Here is an 18769-nt window from a genome sequence, read left to right on the forward strand (position 1 = left end):
AGTGGTTGAGTAAGAAAGTCATCCAGCTCTGAAAAAGGAAGAAATCCCCTCTTTCCTTTCATACTAAATGAAATGTGCCCAACAGGTCAGGATGGACACTGCACAGTTGTAACTCATATGTGGAACCTAATTCAACAAGACATTGGAGAGAAGCATGGTAGATGCCGGAAATTTTGTGTTGGAGAACATGTGGGGATATTAGTTAAAGACACAGACATTTCAGTTGAAAGATGGATGAGTTCCAGGAACCTATTACACAGTATATGGCGGCTATACTTACTGAGTCATGTGCTTAAAACCTACTAAGAAAGTAGATGTCACATTCAGACGTGATATATGTATGGACTCAACCATGGTATTTTACAATGTGCAAATGTCAAAACACAGCAGCACACAACTTAAGTCTTCATTTGTTGCTTATGTCTCAATAAAGATGGAAGGAAAAACCTTTAACTAATTCAGAGCATGTTTCACAATGACTGCTACGCCAGTGTTTCCGAGGGTGAAACAAGTATTGGGGACCTTTCTTTTACACTACTGAAATACATACCAAGTACGTGTATATTTCTTACTAAGCAGGGAGGGTGGATTCTCGGTTCCATCAGCTTTCCCAGTGGACTTAGAGGGTGCGTGAACAAACAGTAAACTCCAAGTGAATTGGAAGCATTTCCAGTGTGCAGGTTAGTGAAAGGCAGTGGTTTTGCCATTCATTAAGATGCTGAGATCCGGGAGTAGGTGGGAGTAAAGGAGAGTGTTGTGACAACCGAGCCCCGCCTTCAGGGCAGTAGCCTATTTCAAAGAGAAGCAACGAACACCCTTGGCAATAGAAACTGGAAATTGAGAGGCTACAAATTAAGGCTCTATTTGCCCAGCCAGCATAATTTATTCTCTATTTTGGCACAGGCTACTCCATTATTTCCCCTTTGGCTGTTCCTGTCTCCTGCTCTTCGTTTAACCCAGGGAAAAAGGCAGTAGCACTCTGAGCTGCTGTAACTGTGAAGCTGCCGAACAAACACTTCACTCAAGGACCTTCGTTGGCTTTCAATCTTCTACCTGTGTTGTAGGAGGTGCCCTCTATTCTTGTGTCTACTTCAAGGTTATTGAGAGTCAGTCATTCCCCAGAAGTCACCACAGTGTGAAAAAGAAGCTAAGAGACAGTGAGCTTGTCATCAAGTTAACCTCCAGCACTGGTATACAGTGCCAGATGACATGAACTCATCCTGCACAAAGGTTAAACTACCTGCAGTCTATGTAAGCAATATCATAAGCTCCGTGTATACATGCACATTAATTAGCCTCTCTTCAACAATAGGAAAATAAGGTCCTAATTAATAGGAATTTAAGCTTAACGATAACTGGATCCACTCGCAGCAAAGGTTAATAATGAATTCACATGCAGTTTAAAAATGTGACAATGTTCCATAAAAATACAATTTTCATTGTAAGCAAGTTTTCTGTGAAGATAATTTTTAAAGTATGTGTAACAGTGACACTAACTTTAATGGGTATTTTCCCATTGATGAGGAAGGGTCTGGATCTTGCTAGGTATTGCAGGGGTTGCGGGGGAGGGTTGTTTGTTCGGTATTGTTTTCTACAATAGCCATTGTTGCTTTTGATTTGTGTGTTTGTCAGGTCTATTGTTAGGCAGCTTAGGTTTTTAAAGAATCTGGACGTGAGTGAGTTTTTTAAAAAAAAAGAAATGTCATAGTTTTTATTTCATTATATATTCTTACTCCATACCAACAGGTTGATTCACCAAAAGCCACAACAAAACCAGCCACCAAGTTTCCAGCTAAGTTCCCAGAGAGAGTCTGCAGAGAGCCAAGTGCACCACGGAGAGAGGAGTGTGAAGAGAGCCAGCCCGGCATGCTGCTGAGCAGAGCAGTGGGACAGGTGAGAGTCCCTGGTGGCCTCTTGGTGTTACTTAGGATAAACACTTGGAGAGTTCACACGCCCTGTGCCCAAGGCCAAGGTTGCATGATTTTTGTCAAATGAAGACAGAAAATACCCTGTCCACCTGGTACATTTAAAGCAGCCTACAGCATTTGTTTCAGGAACAGAGGGAGATACACATGTGCACAGATCTGATTACTTCTCCTAAGAATGCAATGAAGCACATGGATTTCTTCTGTCACCTACCATCCATCAGGGACCCTCCTGTGCGCATTCTGCCCTTCCTATATTCCTTTGCTCTAACCCTTGCCATCACAAGTAAGGCCACCATCTGCCTGTCGGTGGGCGGAGTTTGGAATCCTTTGGATGGAGTGACCTGCCCTTTGTGGCTGACTCATGCAGACAACAGCAAAAGGCCTCCCTTAGCCGACATCCCACACCAGGAAAGCAAAGCATACAAAATTTATCTGGAGAGAAAAGTAAAGTTTAATTATGTCAGAATAGCCAGCATTTCATTTGATTTGTGCACCATTATTCTCACATGGTCTGAAGCAGTTCACAGTGTGAAACAGGATAATTTAATACCCCCACCTTTCTCACCCTCCACCCAAGAAAAATTGATATATGGGGCAGCTGGGATGTTAATCACTAAACTGAGCACTGAATTTGGCTCTGAACTTCTTGGCAGCTGAGTCAAAAATTAGAAGTAGAGTTATGCATTTCTCATCCAACCAGCAAACAAGTTTATCCAGAGAGAAATGTTGCTGTTAGTGCTCAGAGGAACCTTTTACATTTATTCAGTATGAAATAGCATTATTTGTGGTTTTATTTTAAGTCTTACATACAGAAATCTATTTCAAATGGGCATATTTTATAATCCCACTTGTAAAGTTAAACACAAATACTGCTTGGTGACAAAATCAGAAATTCTAAGTCTTTAGTGTGTACTGGAATCTCCTGTCCCACAGTGGAGGGGTCCTGTGATAGTAGGTGCCCAGGTTTCCAGTGAAGCAGGCTTTGGCTGGCCTGGCAGTGGGATGGATGGCACAGAGATCCTCAGGCCAGCAGCCCTTTCTTCCTTTGCTCAGTCTTCTGACTCCAGGATCAGCTCTGATTCTACTCTTTAGATTAGGTTTGCCTCTTAAACTCCGCGATGGTGCAGTGATACCATCTGTAGTATTTTATGTCTGCTCCTTTCATCCATTACCTTTAAAGATCTCTGCATTCATCAATATACCAATATTCCTTGTCACTGTGCAACTCATGTGTCCATAGACATGGGAATCACTTCTAGTTTAATAGATTTACAGAAAATATTGTATTAATTCTGCCCAGAGACTGCATTTCTTATGGGACACCGCATTATTAGATCACTAGGCAAAGAAATGTGTGTTCAATTATAAAATGTTGGCACATAGCAGCCAAGATGGCTTACCAAGTAGAGATGCTTGCCACAGACCACCTGGGTTTGATTCCAGGGATCCACATGTTGAAAAAATAGGACTGACTCCTGGAAGATGCTCTTTGACCTCAACACATGGGCCATGGCACAAACAGCTCCTCAACCCAACAAATAAGTGTAAAATCTTGGCAACTACTCGTAGCAAGTGGCTGTACCCTTTATATGTGCACGTGTTCTGGTCATTCCTACACTGTCTCCAACATTTAGTATTGCCAGTCATTTGCACTTAACTACTTTCACAAGTGGATCAGTACCAACTCAGGAGTACAGCTGTTTGTATGATGACTAATAGCACTGTTGTCACTGGCCATCCATATCTTCTTCTTTGGAGGGTCTTTGCAAGTGCTGGGATTCATTCCCTGCATGTGAGTTATGGAAACCCTTTACACAGTGTCCACACGAGACCCTCAGCATGTCTCTGTAACATGGGTGCTCATTCCCTCAACACTGTCATTCACAGCTGCTTCCCGACTCTCAGTCCCTGTGTGTGGTGTGAGGTGGGAGGGGAGGTCCACTCCTTTACACTTGTCTTATCACAGCGTCCTTCCTTGGAATGATTCTTTTCCACTTCCTAACTGAATTCCTTTGGATGCTGTTTTAGAAGCCAGCTAAGTGTGCGAGCGGGACTGCTGGGTTGTTTTCTAGTGTTTGCCTTTCCTTACCCCAGCAGCACACTACATGAATCACTGTAGCCTACAGCACATCCTACAGTTGGGACTGCAATGCCTTCAGTCTTCTTTACAAACTGCAGAGCTTAACCATTAAGCCTTGCTCCCTCTATAAGATATTTTTTAATAATTATTTTCATACAATATATTCTGATCATAGTTTTCCCTCCTCTCCTTCCAACTTCTCACCCATCCACCTCCACACTTTTCTGCCTCTCCCGAGAAAACAAACTGGCAAATTTAAAACAGCAAAAACCAATCAAACCAGAAAACAGAAAAAGGCCCAAGAAGCATATACACACACAGAGACAAATACACACGTACACATACAAAATCAGAAACCATAACATATAAGCAACAAAGCCCATAAGGTAAAACAAACAAGCAAACCCAAACAAAACATGAGATTAGACATCTCAAAAAAAAGTTCTCTGACTCTGCCATTGCCTAGTTGTGGCTCTTGGTATTAGCACTCATCTACTGCCAGAAGAAGCATCCCTGATGATGGCTGAGCAAGCAGTTGGGAGCCATTTTATTGTTGCATTCCTGTAGCCAAATAGCAATTAGTTTTTTGCTAGGTATCTGGGCTACCTAGTCTCTTGTTCTTGGCCACCCAAAAAGTGACAGACATGGTTTCCATAGGCCTTAAAGCCAATCATAGTGGTTGGTTGCTCTACAAATTTTGTGCCACTATTGCAAACAATTCACCATTGTAGACCTCAGGGTTTGTAGCTAGGTTGTTTACTTTTCTCCTCTGGTAGCATGTTGAGTGCCTTTCAGTATTATGAACAGTTGTCAATAAGGGGAAAGTCTCTAGTTAAGCACTAGGTTGGCGTTTTTTATTTCAGTGAGATATGTAGGTGTTGTCTTCTGTAATGGGGCCTTACTGTCAATTCATGAAGAGCAAGCTGAAGCTTTGGCAATAGCCTGAGTTGTTTGGAAGTTTCCCTTTGGCCAACATTCATTTAGATGGAACCCATTCCTGGCACTGGACGTTTCACTTGGTGAAGAGAGATGTTTAGTGGGGCCGCTACTTGGTGACTCCAATTTAGATTCCCTTTCTTCCTTCATATATACGTATCTCAAGAATCTTCTACTGTAATAGTTTTCCGTATGATCCCTCAAATAGCCCATAGTTTGTTCCTCGCAGTATTCCTTTCTTTAACCTCCTCTCCTCCTCCTTTCCTAAAATTTAAGGATGACCTTGTTAGCTTCCTCATAAGCATAGCAATGATATTTTGATGGGGATTAAGGAGAACAGGCAACCCACTGCTGCCTCACAATGTATCAATTTACTTCTTCCTCAAGTACCAAGCTTATTTCATAGCTATTTTTTGTATATCTGGGGTCATATAAAATTGTTTCACATAAAAAGGTGTCAGCAGGGGCCGGGCATGGTGGTGCACGCCTTTAATCTCAGCCCTCGGGAGGCAGAGGCAGGCGGATCACTATGAGTTTGAGGCCAGCCTGGTCTACAAAGTGAGTCCAGGACAGCCAAGGCTACACACAAAGAAACCCTGTCTTAACCTCCTAGCCCCCAAAAGAGGAGGCGTCAGGAGTTGAAAATGTTTATGATGCCCTGTGTTAGAGAAATCCTAGAGTGCTGTAAGCCATTCAATAGTTAACTCTGATGAGGGCTCACAAAGTAAAACACTGATGGAAACACAACAGATTGGGCGGCATGTGGTGGCTTACTGTTACAATCCCAGTAACTAGGAGGCTGGCACATAATATTTGCCATGAATTTAAGGCCAGCCTGGGATTCTATGCAAATAGAACTACAGCCAATTCTGAGTCATCTGCTGGGTAAAATGAATCCTAGAAAGATGATACCCAAAGCCATCTTGGTCAGGTAGGCCACCCTGGCTTTTTCTTAAAAGTTTTGAAACAAATTGCTGGGTTTTCTTCACTTGTGAGCCTGTAAGTAGATGATGCTATACCAAGATGTTTTGAGGGACTCTCTTTTGTTGTACTCTAGGAATGACCACCTTCATGCGTTGGGCTTGTAGTTTATTGAGCTTCTTTCATCTATGGCTTCACATTGTCATCAAATTGGAAGTTTCCACCGTAACTCCACCCATGTTATATTTCCTTCCTTCATACTCTTCCTCCTGAGTTCTAAGCACATGTGTGTGTAAGATACTTTTTTACACAGAAAATGAGGCTTTTTTTTTTTTTTTTTTTTTTAGGTCAGTCTTGCTCTTTGGATATTTCTTTGCCTAGTAACAGGATAACTGTCAAAGCATCAGTACCTAACTAGCAACAGAACCCAGCCAGGAATGGGTTGGATCTTCTATGTTGTATTTTTCAGTTACACAACCTGATTATATTTACCTATCTCTGCTAAGATTCCTTTTACTAATGTTTAACTTTTCCTTTAAGTCCTCCCAAGTGTTTGGAGTCTGTCCACTTAATCATATTATGACTTCCATTTAATGTTTTTTCTGGTCTCATCTACAGTAAGCATAATCTTAAAACTTGCAGATGTTCTGAAGTCTTGGCTATTTTCTCTCCTTGTATGTCCCTTGTTGGTTTGAGATGCTCTTAAAGTCCCTTTATATAGTTTTGCTTAATTTTATTGTTTTGTATTTATTTCATCAGCCAAAGGTAGTTTGATACCCATGGGGCTTGACTTGAATTTGCATTGGTATTTCCTAAGCTCCCCAGTGATTGCAATGCACATTCAAGGTTAATAACGCTCAAAGGATGGTCTTCTGGGGCTGGCGAGATGCTCAAGTTGAGAGCACTGCTCTTCCAGAGTTCTTGAGTTCAAGTCCAAGCAACCACATGGTGGCTTATAACCATCTATGATGAGATATGGTGCCCTCTTGTGGCGGGCAGGCACACATGCAGGCAGAACACTATACATAATAAATACATCTTTAAAAAAAAAAGATAGTCTTCTGGAAGCAATACTATTAGCATTTAGGGCTTAGCTATTTGCTACATGATGCCTTGCATGTGTGTTGTAGGATGTTCAGTAGCATTCCTACTATGTGTCCACTAGATGCTAATAGCGCTTCCTCCTAGTGTGACAACCCAAGTATTTGTAAAGACTGTATTCTCCTCAGTGAGTTAATGTCACTCCAGGTTGAGAGCCAAAATAAAACAGATAGATTACTGCATTGCCTTAAGCCCTTGCCATTCCTGTGAGCCAGCTGTGCCAGTGTTTCCCAGTTCTGGGTTAAACATTGCAGCTGCGCACACACACACCTCAACCAGAGAGAGCAAGCTACATTTTAGCACGCCCATGCTGTAGTCTGATGGGAGATGTCTCCTATAGCCTTTCTTGCTGGAATATATGGTTCCCAGTTGATGGCAGTTTGGGAAGGCTGGGGATACTGAGCAGGTGGAGTCTTGCTGGAGGAAGTCCCCTGACCTTCTGTTCACCTTGGCCTCCTTTTGCGGAGGTGGTGTCACCACCCAGGCTCCTGCTGCTCTGCCTTCCCTGCCTGCTTCCATGGCCCTTTCCATCTGGAACTGTAAGCCAAAATATGCCCTTCTCCCTCAAATGGTTTTGGTAAGCATATTTTATTACAGCAATGAGAAAGTAACGAAGAGACCTTCTCATATATGAAAAACAGTCTCTTATGCAGACACCGGGAAATTTCTTTTAGGCACCAAGGATCAACTCAGGAGTTATACTTCAGCCCAGCAAAATTTTAAAGTGTCTAGTTTGAAAATATGTTTGGTCTTATAATCCATAGTTTTTCCCCAGAACTATTCAACTGTACTATTTCAGTGTGAAAGCATTCATAGACAAAACAAATGGATGTGGCTGTGTCCCAAGAAAACTACTCACAAACATGCAAGTTTGTAGAAAATGTATAAACTTGTCCACCAGTATACTGAGCATCCATTAGCTGTTGCTGAGAGACACTGTAAAAGTCACAGAAGGTCCCTCTTCAAAGGCTAGTAGTGTGGAGTCTGTTCCTGATGAGGTACACAGACAACTTTCCAATGGCTCCTGGCCTTAGGAAATTTGATTGCCAGTTTCTTTCTCTTTGTGTGAGAATGATTTTGTATCCTGGAGAAAAAAAGTCAATGATCTTTTTCTAGTGACAAAAACTGTCAGTAGAGTTATTTCCATCTGAATCTCAAACAATAATCTATTCATATTTAATAAGAAAACATCTCTTCTAAATGTATTTTTTGTCTGGTTTTTGGTTTTGCTTGGTTTTTCCATTGTTTGAGTCAGGATCTCACTGTGTAGCCCTGGCTGACCTGGAACTTGATATACAGAGCAGGCTGGGCTTAAACTCAGAACTCTTCTCATGCACCACTGTGCCTGGCTGACACATAGTTCATGGAGGAATCCTTCTTGATCTTTGAAAGTGACCATTTAGGGGGATGGGGTTGACGGAAAGCTGCTTAGAGTAGTGGTGCTGAGGATGTATGGTGGACGAATGGTGGATGGATGAATGGTGAAGAAGATAGGTATTTCTTTGCTTTCTTAGAGATGAAGCTGTCTTCTTCTAAATTACTCAGTAGCTGGTAGAAGGACAGAGGGTGCCAGAGGCCACCAAGCTAAAACAGAAACAGCAAGTTTGGACCTCTATCACATTAAGTAGTGAGCAGTAGTTAACGGTCGTTCAACTGTACCTGTTTCAAGACACGGGAGACAAGTCCAGAGCTGTGGCATTGCACAGCCACCGGCTTGCGAATACTCTGCTCTGTCGCTATACACCAAATGTCAACACGTTAGTTTAATGACCAGACTTGCCTGCTGTGTTGTTTTATTAGCATTGTTACAAAGTACACACTAAAGGCCTGGGAAGCTAAGATCCAACAAAATATATTTCTTTCATAGGAAAACTCGAGGAGAAGAACAGTATATGAGAACTCTGATCTTCTGAGTGAAATGCACAGTTTTCGGCAGCCACCCAGCTATATGAGTTCCCAAACTTCGTATCGTAAGCCCTATGTGGACTGTGCTCAGAGAGATGCAGTCAGGAAGCCGAGACCCCTGCCTCCGCACAGATGCACATCCCCGGGCGATGTGCACGGCACAGACCTGGAAAAACCCCCAAGGCTGTGGCATGCAGTTTTTCCGTTGACCCTGAGCGAAGAGACAAAGACGGAGGTGTACTGCTACGGACTCACTGCATTCTGTCTGCTGATATTAGTATGTCTTGCTTTGTATTTTCTCTAATGTCACCAAATAAATTGTTTCTTGTTTTTTAACAATTCTTAACATTCCATCTCCTCACAGGTGTGTTTTATTCTTTCTTCATGGTTTTCTTCCAGACATTTTTAAGGTAATTGGCTAGAGAGAGAGAGAGAGAGAGAGAGAGAGAGAGAGAGAGAGAGAGAGAGAGAGAGAGAGAGAGAGAGAGAAGAGATGAGAATAAGAATACATTTTAACAAAATTTTGGGCACATTCTTAACAATTAAAATAGTACTTTAATTTACTATTGACTTTCTATTAGAAATGATTTCACCATACAGTATCAAAATATTTTCTTAGGATTACCAAGAAATCAAGAAGACATAACTCTTTTTGATCAAAGATACCTTGGAAATTAAGATATATTTAAGGCTAATTTGTCTCACAGGAAACTATCATAGTTTGATGAGACAGAAAACAACATATTTTAAAACCTTCATGTAACCTAATATACTATCTATCCAGTGTCTATCACACGTTCCCCAGAGCCAGGGACACTTTATGAAATGTGAATGACATGGCTTACCTTACTACAATAGGGACATTCACCAAACAAGACGTTAAAGCTCTGCCTGCTGGTGCTCAGCCCTCTCAGCCACTGTGCAGGAGGAAGTGCAGAACAGCGTCAGTGCGCACACGCCATCCCAGACTGACTAATTCTGTTTTCTAAAAAGAAAACCTTTTCTGAACCCACGTCCTCTTACTATCATACTAATAATTAGGAGGTCAGTATTCAAATTTAGAATATAAACTTCTAGTGTATAAGCAGTGTACGGGCCCTTTAAGACTTAGCTGATAGCTACACACTTTTACATGAAAAAGAGACATACACAGGGATTTATCCAAGTTCTGGTGGTTCACATACCTAAACCAATTAATCATATATCAACAATTTCTCTGTAAAAGTTATCTTAGGATTTTGAGGTTCTGATCTTATTTCACCAGTAGGGTAATTTTTACTGTACTCATTGTAAGTATGAGGCAATCCCTTTTTTTAAAAATTAAAATGAATATTCACAATCACAAAAGAAAGTACAGATTCCATTAGAATTTCCCAAGAAAACCTAGTAAGAGAGGGTAAACAGCACTATCCGTATTCTGCCCCACTTCAAAAGAGAAACGCTGAGCGTCTCCGGCCCTTTCCCACTGGCAGGTGATTTGCACAGAGACAGTCAGTCCTGTGAGCTGTGCCCTAACAGGAATGCTACGCAGATGAACTTTCTGAGAGATGGAAGTGCAATTCATGTAGAAAAGGTGCTCAGGTCACAAAAACCTTTGCGTATTCAAGAGAGTTGCTGTATTTACCCTGTACACACATCCGGCTGCCCAGGAGAAGTACTTCCTGCTCACTAACTTCCTCACTCCACCCCCTTGGCCCCCTTCATCTGGCACACCTAGAGAATTTGCATAGTGGAGACCGACATTTAAGATTTCACTCATTCCTACCATCGACTTCTTATGTGTCAATACGCTGTTCACTGGTGCATTGTAGATTGTTTTTGCCCTGACATTCTCTGGCACACTCAATAGTATCCAAGATGAAAAACTGAAGCCTGGGAATTTAAACTAGTAAGTTAAAATTAACTAGTAAGGTTAACTAGTAAACTAATATAACAGAAATACTAAGAGGAGTTGGTGGCGAAAGAGGGGACTACTTTGGTGCACAGAGCTCAGAATCTGTATCTCATATGCGGATGACTGCAACTTTACCTCATATAAGCACATTTGATGAAAAGGCTGTCCACATTGGGGATTATCACATACTTGGTCAGGAATGGACCCATTAAGGTGTCGGGCGTAACAGATCCCACAGTCCATGCTAAAGTCCTTCAAAAGAAAAGTGTGTGTGTTTAATGTGCATATGGTAAGATCAGGAAGGACAAATATGATATACATAATACTCGTTTTTATATCTGTATCTTATAAGGTTGTTTCTGTATTGTGGAACATACAAGCAGGTGACAGCACCTAGTCACTTGCACTCAAATACACACAGATCTCATTTTCGGCTGACAAGATTTTTGGGTTTTAGTATTTTTCCACGCACACAAACACGCCTGTGTACACACAGAGACAGATCTGACGTGAGTAGTGAGCACCCCACTGTACAATCCTGTGGCAAAGGGACAAAGAAAACCATCGCCACCATTTCTTGTTGTCAGCAGTAGCTCAGTCCTGAGTCAGGCCTGCCTTCTTTATCGTCACAGCGTCGATGGTGCTGCTTGCTTCCGAACAACTACGGTTGTCCTTCACAAACTTACAGCAAACTAATTAAGCCTGCACTGTAGTCAGCCATAAGCAGACAGTACAAAGCCCAAACATCTCATTAGTGTCTCTTCTTTTCTTTGTAGTTTTAATAAATGTGTCTGTCATTAACCCCTTCGCTGCTGAAGACCATGAGCAAAGCACACGTGAGCCACCTACTAGCAGAGCTTAGCCAGTTCGCTGACACCAGTTAACCAAGAGCTCCGTGTTACAACACTCTCCCAGTTTCTTTCTTTTTTTTTGCCTTGTTTTTCTGAGAGGAGCATTTAAATTTTATTATTCACATAATGCAGACTATTAGAGCAATAATTAAACTTACAGATTCTTCCAAGATAGTACGAGCTGGAAAATCAATTTCTAAAACGTCTTTCAAATTTTGTAACAGACTATTTTCTGGATCCCTAAAAACATAAAAAAAAAAAAAAAAAAAGAAAAATCCCTATAAAGTCTGTTAAGCCATAGAACAGGACCAATTATATTGCCAAGGTACCTACCATAAATGTATATTCCCACTCAGCTTGATTCCTAGGGGTTTTATCACTTTGGATATTAAAAAGAGGAAAAAAGTTTTAATAATTTAGGCTTTGTTGCTGCATACAGTATTTGTTTAGCTATTTGGCTTAAAATCTAAATGATCTATTTTGTTAAAAAGTATAAGTTTAAAATGAGAAATGTATGTACAATAACTGTAATATTAGTATTCTGAATATATGACAGCATTAGACAGGATCTTATGAACCTGTTCCGGGTATTCACCCTGACCTCTCATACCATGGTCAGGTCCCAGGAAGCAAACCTCGGGAAGCATGGCAGGGTGCCTGGGGTCGACCTCTATGTTTACGGACACGTTAGTCCCTGGAATGAAAGGAACAGCTTTTAGATGTGAGTAGCTGGCCAAGCCACCTCTTTTCTTCTCAGGAAAACCCAGCCAAATGTTTTTTAATGCCATGTAGAGGCAAACATATCATTGTTTAACACTGACAAGTATTTTTGAAATTATGACTGTCCTTACAGATTCAGGGATCTCAACCTTGAAAAGACAAGACCAAAATTTATATGAGTAACTTAAGCTGGTAGTCTGGTAATTATGTCCCAGTAAGATTTCATAAAAAAAGTTCAGTGGATTGATAAATGCTGTTAATATATAAACATTATACATTTAAGTAATGAAGAAAAGTACTTTTTATGACTTTCTTTACAAACTTAATATTTCATATAACTATGGTCAAACTAATAGCTGGCAATAATTGACATGTCTAAGGAAACTTATATAAAACATTGTATTTGTACTTTATGAAAGTTAACGAATGTTTAATTCACATTAGACAGATGTTTGTCTTAATACTTACCTCAAAGAAAGTATTTTTGAAGCTGAGAAAGATGACTTTACTTACTACTAGGTTCTTTTACAAGCATACCTGTATTGAATATGTACAAATTCCCCAAAGCTTCCTACTAGTCAGCGAAGTTATGTAGTATAGTTAAAATCAATTTCAGCTCACTTTAGTAACAAAATGATATGATAAAGTCTATAAGCTTTTTGATAAAGTTGGCAGTAAAAATTTAAATAAACAAATCTGGCCAAAAAAAAAAAAAAAAAAAAGTCAAAGTAAAGAAGAAATACATGGTATAGCCATCCAATGAGAAAAAATAAGATTTTATCAGTACAGAACACACACTTCTCATCAGCCTTGGACAACGTTGTCTACCACAGGCCAGAAAGTGCTCCCACTTAGGCAGTGGCTATAGGAACACATCTTTCAACTCAAAGGTTGGCCTGAAGCGGGAAGAAGAGCTAAAAGCAGACACAGAATGTGACTACAACTTGGCTTTTCAAACTTGAGCTATAGGAAATCTAATAAAAAACACTGTTCAAGAATAATTATTTTAATGGGGCCATGATGATAATAAGTCATGACATTTCTCTAAAGAATATGTTTTCAGTCTTAGCATCTACTTGTTGACAAATACACTATAATTGGTTAATTATTCCAGCTGGAAAGTAGCACATTGCTAGTAAACGCTGCAGTTCCGATCTCCCCCCAACCCCGCCCATCTCCCAAGCTGTGAGGAGAGTACAGAGGCTAAGCTGCCACTGACCGGCAGGATTCGCATCACTACTTCAAAATGGGATGTAGGTTTTACAGTAGCATTTAACAAGGCCAAAGCTGAGGAAAATATCCCTAGCAGCTATTACCATAATATGGTGAGAAATATTATTTAAAACTCTAAAATCTTTAAAAAGGTTAAACTCTAAGACAGGCTTTGTTTTGTTTGCTCATGAGGAAAATAACCTCTGGCAGAGACAAGAGCGTGGCAGGGGCAGGAGCACCGCGCCCGCGCTCCCGCTCGTCAGCTATGTCCACTCATCAGAGAGGGGATACTCGTGCCTCAGGGCTCGCTTGGCGCCTTCTGTTTTCTCTCAGCGGCAAAACCCAATTCAGTGTCCTTCCCTCGCTATCTTCTGTGAGAAAGTATTGACAGATCTTAGTTTCCACGGAAGATAAAGACTTCATTATTTCTAGCACAGGCTTCTGTTCTGAGCAGTGTTCATTTTGAGTTACCTACCCTACAGTTTCCGTGCCAATTAAATACGGTGTGGATGTGGCCGCCACTGGAGCATCGCCTTCCTTAATGAAACACTTGTCCATCTAAACAGTTACATTTAACCATGTCGGTTTTAGTCCTAAGAGTTTCAATAGCTGAATCCATACAAAGAAATTTCATCTTAAGATTTTAACTGCTATTTTCAAATGTGTTTTTGCAAATAATATAAAATAAAATGAGACATCTGAAAAAGTCTCGGCGTCCTTCCCTACCTAATACAATCCTGCGTGCTGTAGCACTCCGCGGAGGCTTCTCTGGTTCCAGCACCCAGGTCTTCTCATCAATTTCATCCATAGCATCCCAGAATGTCTTCAGCGTCTCCAAGGCCGCCACGAACTGACTATACACGTTCACCAAGGAGCTCTGTGAAAAGACAGAACCTGGGAAGTTACCAAGCTTTACCAACAGAAAGCCGGTTTCCACTCAAAACACAGTCCACTCAGGCCCTTGAGGCAGCTTCACTTCCCCTGGAACATGAGGCGCAGGCACCACTGCTCCCAGTGCTCCCAGTGCTCCCCGCCATGGCTCCGGCTTCCTTACCCCCAGCAGCACTGGCACTATCTTTGTCACTACTACCTATCATCAAGAATGGTCTCCATGAAACCACGTGATGCATGTTATACATATGAACAGAGATCACATAAAGTGACAGATAGGAATAAACACTGATGCTATATTATCTAGAGTGCACTGAGCATATACCTGCACGTTTACTACAAATTATTCTTTTGCTACAAAACGAAATTAAATACAATGCTATGCATAATTACACTAGATTAACTTTAAGTATTAGCAAATTAGCAAACTTTGCAGACCCATTTATTACAAAAGTATAAAAGTGGTGGATTTTTTTTCCTGGTTGTTGTTTTCATTTTTATTTATTTATTTATTTATTTTTGCTGTGCTGGGGATTAAACCAAGGATACTAGGCAAGTGCTCTGGCGCTTAACTTTATCTCCAACCAAGCTTTGCATTAATTTTTTTTTAATTCTTAAAAAATTTACAACTTTTCACATTTGATATTTAGTCAGCCTCTGAATTCAGTTTAAATCATATAAGAGTTAGCTTAAATACATTTCACTTAATAAGCCATGATTGATTTTAAAATTAATTTGTATTTTTTTCTTTTAGAAAAGGAAAGCATTTTTATAATATATTATGATGTATTTAAAAGGTAGAACTATTTGCTAAAAATTTTTGTATAGTAGTATAAAAATTAGTACTTTACTGTTTCAAATATCCAAAACATGTACCAAGTCTGGAAATAGGACAGATGTATTTTGTCACCAAAATAAGTGGCAAAAGAAGCAATGTGTCCTGAAAACGCTGTAGAGTAGAGCTTGCTCACGCTCGCTGCCCATCGCTGCAGTGGCTCCACAGCTTCTCAGCCCTGAGCTTCAAGTATAGGGCTGAGTATAAGAGTGGGAACTAAAACCCTTATGTCTGAAAATAACATTAAAGGGAGCGTGTCCCTTTTTATGGTATGCCACATTAAGGTGCAGATGTAAGTAACAAATCAAATAACTAAACTCTGATATGGCTAGTTCTAAAATCAGTATACCTGGGGCTTCTCCTTGTTCCATCTGTATCTATACCTGTGTATGTAAAATATATGAATTTCGCTCTTTACCTAATGTTTAGTCTCATTCAAAAAGAGATGGCAAAGCATTTTCATGGCAGAGTCTTTTACTTGAAAGTATTTACAAACACACTGGCCATTTCGCCTACATACAAAAATTCTAACTGCACTTTGAACAATAAATGCTTTTAAAATAAGAAAATGGCAGTTTAAGGGAAACTGAACAACACAAATAATCCTCAAACTAGACGTAGATGGTAGAGAAAGGAAACCCTAGGCCTAAGAGCCATTATTCGACTTAACTCGAAATCTTTCAGAACAAATGCTTTAAGGGTAGCTACACATTCCAGAGAAACTGTTTGTCAGCAGCCTCAGGGATGTAGGAAATGGGACTAAAATGATCTCACCAAACGCAAGAAGACAGATGGGGATTGTTTAATTTGCTGTCAAATAACACACCAACCCTTAGTTTGAAATTATCCAATTAAAATCCTAGGTTACTATTATATGTTAGCAATAATATCCACATACATATCAAAAAATAGTGTGGCCAAAGTTATGAGGAAAGTAAGGTCTCTAAGAAGCCAACTTTTCTTTCTTTCTTTCTTTCTTTTTTAAAGATTTATTTATTTATTGTATATACAGTGTTCTGCCTGCATGTACACCGGCATGCCAGAAGAGGGCACCAGATCTCATTATAGATGGTTGTGAGCCACCATGTGGTTGCTGGAAATTGAACTCAGGACCTCTGGAAGAGCAGTTAATGCTCTTAACCTCTGAGCCATCTCTCTAGCCCAACAACTTTTCATTCTGTAATGTGCACAGTGTAGATGTCACCAAAACTATTGGTATAGTTGATATACTGATATTTGATAAAGAGTCTGTCAACTTCAGCCGGGCGTGGTGATGCACGCCTTTAATCCCAGCACTCGGGAGGCAGAGGCAGGCGGATCGCTGTGAGTTCGAGGCCAGCCTGGTCTACAAAGTGAGTCTAGGATTGCCAAGGTTACACAGAGAAACCCTGTCTCGAAAAACAAAAAAACAAAAAAAAGAGTCTGTCAACTTCAAATATGCAATATAAAATGAAAACTCAAATCAAGAACAAGTGAGAGCACCTTAGTAAGAGCAGCTCTTACTAAACATTTTACACAACCCCGAACCATGGGCTGAGGTGTATAAAAGTCACATCTCTCTGAAAAGATCTGGAAACATAATTTATTTACAAACTAAAGACATCCCTACCTTATGATCTAGCAATTCCACCCGGAAAGAAGTGAAAAAACAAGTCCACAATAACGAGTCTATAAAGATGCCCAGTCCATCTATGTTCACAAAAACCCCAAACCTGTAAAAGTCCAGATGCCCTGGCAAAAAAGAAAAGACAAAACGTGGGAACAAATTCTTAATCTAAACCATCACAGTTATGAATTTAAAACTATACTCGGGGTGGGGGACTGAAGCCTATACACAAAACAGCATGTACTGTTTGTCCGTTTAGGTGACATTTAAAAGAGATGCAATTAAGTTAAAAATCTATTAAGGCAATGAGAACAAACTGGTTACTTGCTAGGACTCTGTAACTGCAGGAAACAGTTTTCCAAATTGTACTGTACTTTAATATGCCTAAAATAAGCTGCCCAGTGTGAGACTCTAGAAGTCTGAACCAACACCAGCTACTGGGTTGTGTTTCCTGGTGTAACAATCTCCTGTACACAAGAAGGCATAATTACATCAAAACTCTTCTTAAAGCACATGTTACCTTTGCCACGAAAATGGGTTCTAAAGATGGGCTACCAATATATGTTATCTTAAGGGCTCAGGGGAAGATCTGGTCATACAGATAGCACAGAGGTCATCTAGTTTATTAGCCACCTCTGGCCTTGATTGTGGGAGTATGGGAGAGGCCTGTTTGCAGAGACCCACACACACTTCCTCTGCCTTCATGCTGATTATAAGCAGTTTCCAAGATACTGTTGGCATATCTCCATCAGAGTGTATAGCTCATCGTACTTTTCTGTATGTGTGTCTGTTGTTTCTTCACTCTATGTCACCCCAGGTAGGCCAGTCCATAAACTGGACGGTTCATGATGAAACCTTTTCTTCTTTAAGCTGCTTTCAGCCACAGCACTGTTTCATAGCATCATAAAGAAGTAATACAGAAATTGGCACCAGGAGTGGGGTGTTGCTGTGATACACTGACCATGTTGTTTTGGGGAGGACTATACGAGGTGCAGAGCCTAAAGGGATGTGTTGTAGGGTCTTGGAAGATACGAATGTTGGGAGAAATGGAGACAATGGAGGCCTGACTTGTGACGTGTCAGAGGATAGCCAAGACTGCTGGGGTTGTTTGTGTGGCACTTTGTTTTAAGAATCTATAGTCTCTGGTCAACTGAAGCAAAAAAATTATTTTTCATATCAGGAGGCCAGCACCACTGAGGTGAACCTGTGCATTATTAAGACAAAGGATGCTAGTCATCTGGAGCTGAAGAATCAGCTATGATTACTGAGAGAGATCAGCATCATTAGTGTGAAATCTTTGGGGAGCATTTTCCCAAGTTCAGGAACAGAAGCTATGGTCCTAGGGAGAAGAGCAAGGCTGCATCTCAAGTTGTAGTTGGACTTAGTAATTCATATACTTAATGGTGGTATTGAAGACATAAGAGGTAAGAATGACAGGGTTATGAAGAGTGGTTCAGGCCTGGCACTACATGGCAGGGTCACTGTTCCTAATGAGGCTAATGGTTAGGGTGCAGCCTCTGTTGCAGAGAAGAAGCCAGGATACTGGAGAAGCCAGGATCATGGGATTGCCATCAAGAACAGTGGCAGGTATGAAGTGCAGCTGTCCTGAGCCTACAAAACAAGCTGTGTGTGTATTGGATGGCAGTTCTGGAATGGCACACAAAACCTTTGAGATCCAGAACATCATGACTCTCAAGACATTGAGCCATAGAATTTGGATTTACATTGCTGGGGAATGGTTTTACTCTGGTCTGATATTTTCCTATGCCCTGATTCTTGTCTTTCAGAATAAGAAAGTACGTAACTTGTTTTCAACTTTACAGGAGTCCACAGTTGAGAGTCTCTTGACTCTTAAAGAGACAACAAACTTTTAAAGGACTGAAACTTTT

The 18769-nt window shown here is 40.6% G+C and overlaps 2 protein-coding genes across 2 annotated transcripts in view; one reads left to right on the forward strand and one right to left on the reverse strand.

Moving 5' to 3' along the window:
- Vrk2 (VRK serine/threonine kinase 2) overlaps nt 1-9288 on the forward strand; it is a 102390-nt gene extending 93102 nt beyond the window's left edge. The window contains exons 11-12 of the mRNA XM_051165305.1: nt 1747-1893; nt 8834-9288. Of these exons, the coding sequence (XP_051021262.1) occupies nt 1747-1893; nt 8834-9175 (489 nt within the window). The 3' untranslated portion in view covers nt 9176-9288. The remainder of the gene's footprint in view (nt 1-1746; nt 1894-8833) is intronic.
- Nucleotides 9254-18769, reverse strand: part of Fancl (FA complementation group L) — a 65011-nt gene continuing 55495 nt past the window's right edge. The window contains exons 8-14 of the mRNA XM_051165306.1: nt 14275-14425; nt 12227-12310; nt 11950-11995; nt 11775-11856; nt 10901-11017; nt 9717-9788; nt 9254-9289 (exon numbers count right to left, since the gene is read on the reverse strand). Of these exons, the coding sequence (XP_051021263.1) occupies nt 9254-9289; nt 9717-9788; nt 10901-11017; nt 11775-11856; nt 11950-11995; nt 12227-12310; nt 14275-14425 (588 nt within the window). The remainder of the gene's footprint in view (nt 9290-9716; nt 9789-10900; nt 11018-11774; nt 11857-11949; nt 11996-12226; nt 12311-14274; nt 14426-18769) is intronic.

This window comes from Acomys russatus, chromosome 22, assembly GCF_903995435.1.
Source record: "Acomys russatus chromosome 22, mAcoRus1.1, whole genome shotgun sequence".
In the NCBI taxonomy this organism is placed as follows: Eukaryota; Metazoa; Chordata; class Mammalia; order Rodentia; family Muridae; genus Acomys; species Acomys russatus.